Source organism: Amaranthus tricolor, chromosome 4 (assembly GCF_026212465.1).
Source record: "Amaranthus tricolor cultivar Red isolate AtriRed21 chromosome 4, ASM2621246v1, whole genome shotgun sequence".
NCBI classification, from domain to species: domain Eukaryota; kingdom Viridiplantae; phylum Streptophyta; class Magnoliopsida; order Caryophyllales; family Amaranthaceae; genus Amaranthus; species Amaranthus tricolor.
This window is the reverse complement of record NC_080050.1, coordinates 27,142,564-27,155,439: the sequence shown is the minus strand read 5'-3', so window position 1 is coordinate 27,155,439 and position 12,876 is coordinate 27,142,564. Positions and strand designations below refer to the sequence as shown.

Here is a 12,876-nt window from a genome sequence, read left to right as displayed (position 1 = left end):
AATGAGTAAACGTTTCATCAATGTGTAAGCTTTTTATGACTGAATAACTTTCTATCAATGAGTAACATTCTATCAGTGGATCTTCTCTCCACTTCATGGCATAGTGACACGGCCAAGGGTGTTATCGGGCATCCGGCGCCCAAGGCAAAGTATGAGGTCATACCCCCTCCAGCTGACCTCTCGAGTCCTACCTTCAGAAAAAACTAACATACTGGGGTACTAAACTAGTGAAGAGGCCACCATATTGAGGTTTGCAAGGCCCACATGGTAACACCTCGGTCAAGGGGCGGTATCGGTCATCCGGCGCCCAATGATAAAAGTATGCTCATACCCCCATACAACGATCCTGTCGGATCTCACCTAGGGGACTATTAAATCAACCGGACTATTAATGGGAATAACTTTTGCTTTCAACTATTAATGAGCGCCCTATGATAGCAGCACGCAAAAACCCACTGAGCCACTCAAAAAAAATATGAAATTCACCTATAAAGGAGTCATTCTAACTCCAAGTAAGGAATAATCCAATTCTTAAATAAATAAGGGGTGGTCCCCTCCTCCTACAAACAGTCTCATTCTCTATAACTATTCTAAGCGCAAAGATTTCATAGTCGATAGCTTTTCATATAAAGTGAATTCACTAGTACCTCATAGTTTCGAACAATGCATATTATCACAATAAACAATAATGTCTTAAAAAAATTGTATATAAGGATTCGTTACTGCATGTACGTACCTGTAAGCGTCACCGCACGACCAAAAGAGCCACAATAATCAGATAGAGGAAGGTTTTACATCCCTCTTATGAACCGGGCACCTATACAAGTTTTTAATAGAACTAATAAGCCCACTTATCTACCTTTTTATACCAACTACATTTCAATGTGATAACTATTTATTCATTCAAGATAACCTTTCAATTTCACGTGCTTTACATGTTCAATATTACTCAACTTAGCTTGCTCATTGATCACGAATTCACGACATTAACTAAACTTAACAACCAAACCAACTTTTTCAATCATTTTGATAACGACTAGCCCCCAAGAGCTCCCTTCTTTATTTAACAATGTTTGGAGCTATAGAAATACTTATTACCAAGAAAATGAACTAATGACATCCAATCTCGTTTAATGCATAACCTAACATTTATAACCGTGATAACAATTAATCAAAATGATGTGTCATAATGTCATTCACTACATTTCTCATAGTTAATTACCATAATGACTAAGGGTTAGCGCCAAGTATGTTCAAAGTAACTCACAATGACATCGAGCATCATAATTTATGACAACACTAAGGTTACACAGCTTACGATCAAAATATCCAAGCATAACAACGATAATTAAAACTAATAACGACAACCATACAATCCTAAAATAACAACTTTTAGAGACTAATGACATTAATCAACAACCACGATTAGTTGGCAACAATCACTAATCAACATTAACAAAGATAATAAGCGCAATTAGTAACCATTCTTTGCGGCCAATTATCCTAACTAATACTAAAACCGATACCACCAACCTATTCAATCACAATTTCCTCCACTAATACTCATTCAAAGCTATCCAAATGATCACAATACTTCAAAAAATGTAGTATGATAGTACACACGATCAAGAGTAATTATTTTATAATCAAACTCTAACCACTTAATGCTCAAGGATAACACCATTTCTATTACTCATGATAAGATTAAACCAAATTAATATACAATCAACACACAACCCATAATTTCTAATCATACTTCAAACCCTAAATCATAAGTATATTCAATTCATCAATCAAACTCTTACCCACAAAAGATTCAATGAAAATAATACAAAAATCATTACTAACTCATAAACTTGATAACAATTTTAATTAAAAACAAGAGAAAATCAATTAGGGAAGAGGATATGGCTTACTTAGGTGAACAAGAGAAAGGGGTGAAGAGTGGTTAGTGTGGTGGTGGATGGAGTCACGGCTTAGACTGCTGCGGTCACAGCCGCTATTCGCTGGCGGCAGGGAATGACGCGGCTGCTGGTGGTGGAAGGGAGACTCGGCTGCCCTGCTATGGTGCAGCTCACGATCAGTAAGTGGGCTGGTGCTGCTGGCGGTTTGATGTGGGAGAAGGAGGGATAAATGCTGGTGGCTGTTGGGCTTTGCGGGTAGCCGTTTAGGGCAGCAGCTGGCGGGGAAGAGGGAAAAGAGAGGGAAAGAGGGAAGAAGGGAGAAGAGTGGCATGATTTTTTTTGTGAGTGATAGAACCACTACTTACAATCCTAACCCATCCTTTTATTTTATTTATTTACTTATTTATTTATTTATTTATCTAGGTTTATCTTCTTGCGAGACCCAACTATAAAACTCACTTTTGTGTGCTCACACATTTTAATAAAATAATTATTTTGATTCGAACCTTTTTATTTAGAAATCATAATTATATTTTTAATATAAATATATGTTTAGATTTAAATTCGTATATAAAAGGAATTTATTAAAATTACTTCTAAATTAATTTAACATAATTATAAAATTCCTAAAAGTTATTAAAATATTAATTAATGACGTCAGAATATCTCGAGGTGCTACATATACGGTTAGCTGAAAATCCAGTGTTTCATGCTAGGACTAAGCATGTGGAAGTACATTATCACTTAGTTCGTGAAAAGTAACTACAAGGTGAAATCCAACTTGAGCAAGTGAAGACAGATGACCAAGTTGCTGACATTTTCACAAAAGGTCTTGGAGGACAAAAGTTTGAGAAGTTTCGTAAACAACTTGATATGACCTCAAGGCTTACTCTGAGGGAGAGTGGTTGTTGAGGGGGAGTGTTAAACAAAGTCATCAACCACTTCTTTTTTATCAATGTATAAATTAGTCAAAAATTTACAACTAAGGGTGGTAAAATTCTACTCCTATCACTCCTCCATATTAAGCTAAGTGTAAAAGCTTTAACTACTTGTCAGAGCATTTCTAGTAGTATAAATAGAGTGCTCATTACTTGCATTTTTATCATCCCACCACAACATCCTTGAGTGGTAAAGCAAATATGAAAGCAATATTTTAGAGTGAGTTATTGTAAGAATAAGAGTGAACTACTACAATATAGTAGTAGTATATATATTGTAATCTTATATGTTTCTAGTGCTATTATTATTACTTTAAGCATTATTGTTCAATACCACTCTAAATTTTATTGTCCACGTTATTATTTTTCTATTCATTCCACATAATATACCCCGAAATTCTATATACTTTTCATATTTAAATGAAATTGAATTAAACTGGAATAAGAAAAATGAACAATAAAAACGACTCAAAACAAATCTAAATATAAATTGAGAATATATTCTGAAAAAATATTTTAAGACCATGTATTCAGATGGCATATTCACATTCGTCACTCTCTCTAAACTTTGTAGCAAATTCTTTATTGCATATGCTTTACACATCCATTTACTTTTTCTTATTCATTACTCCATCTTAAGTGTCTCATTTACTTTACACACTCTATCCAATACACTTATTCAATCTTTAATATATCTAATTATGCATAATTAAAAATTTTAAAAAGTTGATATTAATAAAATTTACATTAAAACGAATCAAACAAGATTCCACATGACTATGTTTTAACTTATAGATTAATAATAAAATACAATTTAAGAGTGATAGATAAATAGTGTCTCAAAAGTAAATAGGACACCTAAGGTGAATAGGAGGGAGTATTATTATTTTGTTTTTTGCACATTTATTAGTGTAATTATTCGATTTTAACTTTAATTATACATAATTAAAAATTAAATTAAAACAAATTAAATAAAATTTCACTTAATTATATTTTAACTTATTAACTAAAAATAAAAGACAAACTAAAATAATCCATTTATATCATCAAAAATTCAATTCATAGGGTCATAAACTCATAACGAGCATGAGGAAGGCTACAGCTGAAAACTAATTACTCTACCTAGAGACTGTTTGGAAAATGGCGTTTTTGGTTGAACTCTTGGCTGAACCCTGAACTATTGTCTGTTTATTATAGAGAGTAAGCTGAATGTCAAAATTCAAAAGCTAAAAGCAAATAAAAAGTACTACTATGATTTTAGATTAAAAAGTTAATTTTTTAGTTAGTTTAAAAGTCTATTCGAACAATCAAGAATCAAAAGTCAATCAAAAAATAAATAAAATACAATTTAAGAGTGATAGATGAATTGTATCTCAATTATTTTATTTACTCTATCCAATACACTTATTCAATCCTTAATATATCATATTATATATAATTAAAAATTATAAAAAGTTAATATTAATAAACTTTACATTAAAACGAATCAAATAAGATTCCACATGACCATATTTTAACTTATAGATTAATAATAAAATATAATTTAATAGTAATAGATGAATAGTATAAGTTAAATAGGGTACAGCTGAGAACATGTGGAAGAGAAGAGTAATAAAATATTGTATTAGAAAGACAAATGAATAATGCAGAGTTCAAAGCACGCTTACTTGCAACTTACAAGATCCAAAGTTACACTCACATGAATTCATGTGGCCGCTCATTTCTTGTCTCTTCTCACTTCTCATCCCAAATAAACACACAAACACAAAAGTATCCACATCCCACATCTTTTTTCGAGTTTACAAATTTATACTAATTAAGTTCGTACTCTAAAATATTTAAATTTTATTTTTTTAGATTTAAGGGTAGGATAAGGAACGAGGGAAGCTAGGTGACATTTGATTGATTGTGAGATCCTACCTGAAAAAAGTAGTGTTTGCTCCAAATGAAATAAGACTCAATTCTTCGTACAGTTGGGGGAAGAGGGAATAAATCTTTATCGTATGTAGTGAGAATCAATTTTCTATCACAAATCGATCCTCTATCACAAATATGAATTGAAAAGCCCAAAATCATTAGAATAACTCATGATGGATGCATACAAAAGATTCATTAGTAAAGAAACATTAAAAAAGACAATGAAAACATTAAATAATTTGAGCTGATCCAATTAAAGTCGCCTCACAGTGAGACAACCTCAATAAAGAATTAGCGTAGAGTATATACTCCTTCCATTTCTTAACAAAGTTTCCATAAGGAATGTTCACAAAAATTAAGAAGAATAAAATCTTTTAGATAGCGGAGATAGGGATGGCAATGGGTACTGGACACGACCCGGATCCGTGGATCCGTATCCGTTTTCACGGATCTGGGTCCTAAAAATATAGACCCGTCGGATCCGGGTCCTTTTAAATTTCACGGGTCCGGATCCGGATCTGAGAAAAATACCCGGACCCGGACCCGCGGATCTGAAGGACCCGTTTTTTTTTTTTTAATTTTTTTTTATATTTGCCTAACTGTAACCTAGCTATTAGCTGCCTTCTCGACCTCTCCCATTCCCATTTCCCAGTTGCCATCCATCAACGCTGAAAAGTGAAAACCCAAATCCCAAACTCCCATCTCCCGACTCCCGAGTTCTCGCAGTCTCCCAACGGCCAATTCCCTCGCTCCCAGTCCCCTTCTGGCCTTCTCCCTCCAACCCTCCCTCGCTCCCAGTCTTCTTCTCCCTCCGACCCTCCCTCGCTCCCAGACTCCCTCCCTATGCCTCAAGACCTCGACAGTCGACAATCGACTTCTCCCAGTAACCCAGTAGCGCCATTCATCACCTTCAACAGTCGACTCGTCCACTAGAGGTAATGAACCCTAATTTTTTTTATTTTTTTTTCTACAATACTTTTGATTTGTGTTGAATTGTTGAGTAGTTTTTAACATTAGTCTATAAATATTCGCTTTATTGCAATCTAAACACATTTTTTTTAAAAAAAAAAATAAAATAAAACTGGACCCGTTTTGGACCCGAATCCGGTACTGGATCCGCAGTACCCACAGATCCGGATCTGGGTCTTGTAAAATTGGACCCGCGGATCCGGGTCCGGATCTGGATCCTGCTCTTGAAAACTGATCCGGATCCGACCCGTTGCCATCCCTAAGCGGAGATATATAATAATTTGATGGAGAAAAAATAGAAACCACAAAAAAATATTAGAATAAAGTTAATGGAAAACACGTGGGAACCACAAAAAATATAAAAACATTAAAATGGAGTTAGTGGAAAATATGTGGTGACCATAAGCATTATAAAATATTAAAATGAGAATGAGTAAGGTTGTTTTTGTCCAAAATTTATGATATATATAGAAAGACTCTGTATGAGAAAAACAATTGAAAGCCCAAAATGAAAAGTGAAAACTTCTTTAAGAACGGAAAAAGTAATATATATTGAGGCCGTTAAACGTCACTCAAAAGCTTATGCTGATCAACTAGGCTTCTGAAAACATGAAACAATTTCCCGTTCAAGATTATACAAATGAAGTATGAAATTGTTATTTTGGGATGACATAAAAAAAAACAATTTCAAGCAATAATATACAAACAGCAATACTTCATTCATATTAAAGCATATATAGATCCACATAATGGCTGCATAAACCAAGCCATACAAATACTAAGACATAGAGGATATATAGATACTTCAGAATTTTCACAAGGTGTGAAATAGTACAAATACATTACATAGCTATAAGCCTACAACTAAGGAGACGGAGGCCAGCCGAATTCATACATATTATCGGCGCTTTCATAAATCCTGAGCTCTATATCATCTTCGTCCCACATTCCATCGAAGCTTTCATCATCGCTATAGTCCATGTAACCAAAATCCGAGAAGTCGGAGTCGTAGTAATCATCATAAAATGCGGTCTTTTCAAACATGCCCATGACTACTTGAGGCCCGAGGATCTCCAACTTCGGGTGCCGCTTTTCAAGGAGCTTTTTATCAAGATGAACATCCCAACACCCTCTCAAGTCCAAGAATTCGAGGTTGGGACATCCCGAAAGGATGTCAAGGACACTTTCTAAGTTGATTCGAAGGTAAGCAAGCTCAAGTTGCTTAAGCTTCGGCATTGTTCGGGCGATAGCATGAGCTTCATCAGAATGGGAAGTCTTGAAAGCGGAACCTAAAGGGTGCATGTTCCAGCTCAGGGAAGACAGAAGCTTACAGTTTTTTCCGATGGCTTCTAAGCCACGAGTGCTAATACGGCAACAGTAGCTCAGGTCTAATGATGTGATCCTAGAGAACTTCCCAGCTAACTTTTCTACTATCGAATCACTGATTTCGCTTCTCTGAAGTACTAAACGCTGAAGGGAGCCCGCACTAGCAAATAAAAAACCAAGAACACACCCACATCACACAATCGCCGATTGAACAACAATATCACATCATTATTCATTATATTTACCTAAAGAAAAACAAGTCCAATTATTAAAAAGTATAATGCTTTATCCCCTTCAACCTGAACTATTTTACTTGGACTCTTCATTTTGCTTCATGTACCCGTGTCCCTTGATGCTCGGACATTGGTATGGCACCTGGACACTTCATTTAGGTATAAATTGAATATTTAAACGTATCTGACACTCTGATACGTACCAGTATCCGGCATCAGTACGAATCCAAGTAACTTAGTACATGAACAAATAGAGTAAATAATCCTTTTCTCCCCTAACTCTCCTTTGTTTACTAGAAGCTCAAGAATTTAATTTCACCAAAATAGCATGGAAAATGAAAAAGAAACATCGTCTCTTAAGCCCAACTATATCTTTGTCTCGTTTCGTTGAAGTAGATGTATTAAGTACAATTCTAGGTACGCATACTAATAAATCTACTCAGTGCCAAAAGCATTAACTCGAATCCACCGCCCCCATTGCAAAATCGTGAATCAAACCTTTTCATTTGGCATTGAGTGGATGCAAAGCATTCCCATATTTTTAATTCTCCATATCAATGATCCCAAATCTATAAAACACCAAATTCATGACTCAAATGCCTGGTCCCCGATTTCATACCCCTTTGGTTGGACAACTAACCATTAATGAACAACATCAATTCATCGATTCCAAATGATAAGATAACCACTTATTAAGGTAATTTTATAATCAATATACTAGGGGAAGAAGAGCTGAAGGAATATAGTGTTAATCCCCTTAACCTATTTTCCACCTCCCCTTGTTCAAATCATAACAAATAATGTACAACTATATTCAACATTCAACTATCTAGCAAAATCAGGAGTCATCATCATCATACTCAGTATATCCCGCTTATAGAAGCTATGATCATGAGTTGGGTTGAGGCAAAATCAATAGTATAATTCACTATTATATAATTCACTAAATCTCCTTATGAATCGTGAATAAAAAAACAAATTATGGACGGTTTTGGGATATTTTAAGGTTAATTTTAGCAAATCACGAATTCAAAAAGCGAATTAGCGAAATTTTGTTACTCTGGTATAATTGCTAAATTATTAGAGATATTGGAAAATAATTTTCTTATGAAGACACTCTAACTATGAAAGCAACAATGAAATTAGAAGGATGCTTACTTTTCAGCAATGAAAGCGAAAGTATCATCATTATTGACACAAGAAACACGGAGCTTACGAAGTGAACCAGAGCTCCGGGTAATCAATAATCGGAGCATGCGGTCAAGCTTTTCGGATGCACAATCAATACTCCATTCATCATCAATGTCGATCTCTTGCCAACAATAAGGACCTTGAACTGCTTTCCCCCATGCCTTGCACACTCTAGGAATTACTGTTAATATGTCTTCTAATGGAAGCTTTTTAAAAATTAGCCCTAATGCATCTGGAATTAACTCATCCCATTGCCGGGTTTCACTTTCTTCTTCTAATTCCATCTTACAATCTTCACCCTTCAATAAAACCCCAACAAATTAGTGTTTTACGCCAAAAAAATTGAGGGTTTTCGTTTGAAGATTCATTACAATCATGCAAGAAAAGAGGGTAGATCTCATCAATTAATCTCACAAAATTAAGATTTTAGGCTTTTTTTCAAATGGGTAGTCTTAATCATGCAATAAAATGGAACTAATTGGGAGTTTTCAGCCAAACAAACAAAACAACAGAATGCACATTCACAATTCAAAATTTCAATTTACGAACAAAGCTAAAAATTGGGGATGAAATCATCCAACTCAACCAGAAAAAAACAGAAATCCCAAATGCAGACAAAGAAATTGGCTAAGAGAATGGGAATTTAAATGGAGTGTAAAAATTGGTAATCAAAAGAGGATAAAACAAGAAATGTAAGAAGAAAAAGAGTGGATCCATGTTGCCAACAACCCAGAAAGCAGAAAATTAAATGAGATCGGCAGATCAAGACAGAGCAATTAAAGCAAGATAAATAAGAAAAATTGAAACAAATTTGCAGAAAATGAAGAAGGGAATAAAAGGGTAAAAACATACCAAAGGAATGAGTAAAAGTTGCAAGCTTCAAAGTTTAAAAGCGAACATGAAGATGGAAGTGTGAATCATCCGGTAAGAGAGAAAGAGAGAGAGATAGCAGTAAATTGTGTGTGGGCAAGAGAAGAAGGGGCAAGAGAGAAATGAGTATTGCAATTTGCAACTGCTTAGATTTAGACAATAGGTACTATTACGTCACTTGTCAGTTCTTCCAGCTTAAGATTTTTTACTTTCAGTCGTTTTAAATTTGTTACATTTAAAATATTTTAAAAAAACTTTCACATTAAAAACTTCTCATTTAAAAAGTTCAATGGAAGTATTTCATTTTTTGTCTTCAATATTGCAATTTTGGAATATATTTCCACTCTTCATCCATATGAAACTTATTTTTGATAATATCGTTTATATAGGACAAATATATTTTAAGTTTGCTAGATGAAACTGCAACCTGAGAAAGCGTTTTGGTATTAGATATCGATTTTCTTTGGTTGATTTTCTTTTTTATTTTGTTTATAACCAAACTGCAATCTAGGATGACAATTTGATCTGATAAACTTATTTTGTTAATACAGATCTTTACTTCTTGTACAATAAATATATGTGAAAGAGTATACCACCATCTAAGATGATGGTTTGGTAGTAATACTAAATTAACACGTATACTTACGACGGTTTGTTTTTCTTATTATTTTTTTAAATAGTGCCTATAGCAAATCGTCATCTAAGAAATCGATTTGATTTGATATACAAACCAAACTGAATTTTCAGATTGCGATTTGGTAAAAAGGAAATTCTCTTTACCTGTCCTACGTGGATGGTACCATGAAAAATAAATTTTCCATGGGCGTGGAATAGAAAATAAGTTTCCAATTAACATTATTGAGGGTAATTGTTCAGTTAAATATTGAAATTTAAAGGGACTGAGCAGATACAGAGTAACGTTATAATTTGTTTTAATAAATTACTCGTATGTCTCAACCATTTAGCTTCACTTATGTTCGCATTGAGACTTAGTGTGATGTTTATAGATTCATCTCTGGACAATTTGATGATAGAATTTAAATATTAAAATAGAATTGTTGATGAAGATAATAATATCATTTGATTGTATTGTGGTATATAAGTGTTGATGTTCTCTAAAGTAGGTGTTTGATTCACCTTATAAGAGGCTTTGAATTAGTTGATTATTTGGATAAAATTAAAAATATGAAAAAAAGAATATGACTTTACAAATCTTGACCACACTTGAAAAAAAATACAAGAATGTAAAGAATATAAAGATGGGGAGGTGAAAATTTCGGCAATTGCATGCGATGCTTGATGAAGGTCAAGTGGGATTGGTGGTGAATCAAATAGTGGAATATTGTTTTGATATTAGATGAGGGGAATGTTCTTTGTTTTTTCTAATTAAAGATAAGAAAAAAATTTATTTTTACTGAATTATTAACGATAACAAAGTAAGGTAATTCATTACCGCTTGATAATCCATTATTCCATTACTTTTCATGTCAAACAAATAAATAATAATAATATCCATTATTTATTTTCGTTTTCATCTTAAAATTTTAACAAATCAAACATTCTCTTAATATATTCAAAATAAGTGTTATATCCAAGTAGGAATGATGGGAGTAAAATTCAACTACTATGTAAAAGTGTTTCATGGATTTATATAGTACACTAATGACTACAATATTATGCACATTTTCATTAAAAGACTAGGATCAACCGTTTTAAGTAAAAATAATAATAAAAATAAAAAAAAATACTTAATATTTTAGTACAGAACAAGTTTATACAAGACTTGTTCCAACTACACATTTTTATACCAATCAAGCAATTTAAATATTTGTCTTATTCAATAGTTTACCAATCCATCCCATCAAATTTATGTACAGCATTAAAATATATCAATACAGCAAGAATAAATTGAAAATTTTCATGATTTTGTTTTATTAAAGATATATTTTTGTCATCGAGATTTTGTATATTTTTTTGGTTAAACCTATTAATTTTGCTATATTTTTGTTTTTGTTATTGTCTATATTCATTTTAAATTTTCACTCACATAAATTTAATTTATTTTTTTATTTTTTCAACCGATTTCAATTATTTTTTTATAAAATAGTACTTTTTCTTTTTTTTTTCTTGGTATTCTTAGAACATGTACGTGTACCAAAATCTTGTTGGATAGAAGCTAGGAGTATTGAATACAGAATGACCATAAATTGCCATCCCTAGCTGGTATGCAAACTATCCCAAACTAGTGGAGTTTAACTAAGTAAACTAACCAACTACTTTTAAAACCACCGACAAGAATGTTGTATCTTTAAAACGTTTTTAAATTAAATTAAGACTCCACAAAACTGAAATCACACTCTCATAAATTTGCTCAAAAAATTTTAGAATTACTCGATTAGAAGATGAGATAACTTATTTACAAATTTAAAAAAAGTTTAGTATTAAAATTAATTGGTATTGGTCATAGTTGAACTTACTCTTTAAATTTATTCGCCTTAACCAGTAATAATATTAGATGTCAAATCATAAAGGACCAACAACAAATTAGATTTGATACCATATTAAAATTTATAAATTGAGCCTGATAACCCAAACAAGAAAGAGATGAGAAAACTCACATACAAATCCAAAGAAAAGCTACAACTAAAACCAAATGGTAGTAATATAAGTTACTCTTCAAATTTATAAAGTAATATATCCTCATCTCTTTCTTCAAGCTCAATCTAACTTGAATTCAGAGCCATTAGTTTTTACTGGACTCATTTGAACTCGGATCTTTAGCTTCTAAAAATTATAGATTCAGACTCAAATCCGAATTCGTCGAGTCTAATTGAACTAGGATTCTAAACGGGTTCTAAATAGGCCTTGAATTTTTATTTATACTTAAATTTTTTTTATTTTAAATTTTTGTCAAAACTGGTCTATAGGTTGTATCCAAGTCTAAGTTGATTCCAAATAAATATAAAAATAGATTTCGAATATATTTAAATTGATTTTGGATTATGTAATAGGTCGAGTTTAGAATGGATCTGGCGGGTCTGAATTGGTCTAGCGGGTCTGAGTTTTAATTGGGTCGAGAGAGAGGGACCGGGTTGAAAGTCCTTAGAACCAAACTTAGACCATTTATTTTTTTGAACCCGAATTTGTAAAGATTTGACCCAGACCCTAAAAATAGGAGGCGAATTTAGGACGAGCGCAATAGGATCTTAGATGGTTATATTAGTTTGATATTGAACCATGCACATAATATGAAGAACATAATACAAGGTGAAAAAGAGTATTTTAATCAAAACTCTCAAGAATGAATTCTAAATGTTTATTCTCTAGTTTAAATAAACCCTTGGTTAGGTGACCTTTTGACCGTACTTTGACTAACAAAACAACAACTTTAAAGTTAAGGACAATGCTTTTCATTTAAGTGAAATTGTTATTTTAAACGATAATTTTTAACTTCCTTTAAAATCTAGCCTTTAACCCGTAAAGATCCAACATCGCTGATTTTCCTAAACACTTAGTTTTGAAATCGTT

At 32.8% G+C, this 12,876-nt stretch overlaps 1 protein-coding gene across 2 annotated transcripts; it reads right to left on the bottom strand.

Moving 5' to 3' along the window:
* Window positions 1–6,423: 6,423 nt before the first annotated feature.
* Window positions 6,424–9,526, bottom strand: LOC130811249 (F-box protein FBW2). Of its 2 annotated transcripts, none has more exons than XM_057677473.1 (3): window positions 9,331–9,526; window positions 8,446–8,777; window positions 6,424–7,214 (listed from the first exon to the last, which is right to left on the bottom strand). In XM_057677473.1, the coding sequence occupies exons 2-3, from the start codon at window positions 8,760–8,762 to the stop codon at window positions 6,593–6,595; spliced, it is 939 nt and encodes a 312-aa protein (XP_057533456.1). In that variant the 5' UTR covers window positions 8,763–8,777; window positions 9,331–9,526; the 3' UTR covers window positions 6,424–6,592. The 2 variants fall into 2 exon arrangements, with proteins under 2 accessions (XP_057533456.1, XP_057533457.1); XM_057677474.1 differs by having other exon boundaries at window positions 8,446–8,770; window positions 9,331–9,485.
* Between the last annotated feature and the right edge of the window lie 3,350 nt (window positions 9,527–12,876).

Coding starts and splice junctions, on each gene's coding strand:
- LOC130811249 (XM_057677473.1), bottom strand. CDS start 8,762: ATGGAATTAGAAGAAGAAAGTGAAACCCGGCAATGGGATGAGTTAATT. Junction 7,215..8,445: donor TTCGCTTTCATTGCTGAAAA/GTAAGCATCCTT, acceptor TTTATTTGCTAG/TGCGGGCTCCCTTCAGCGTT.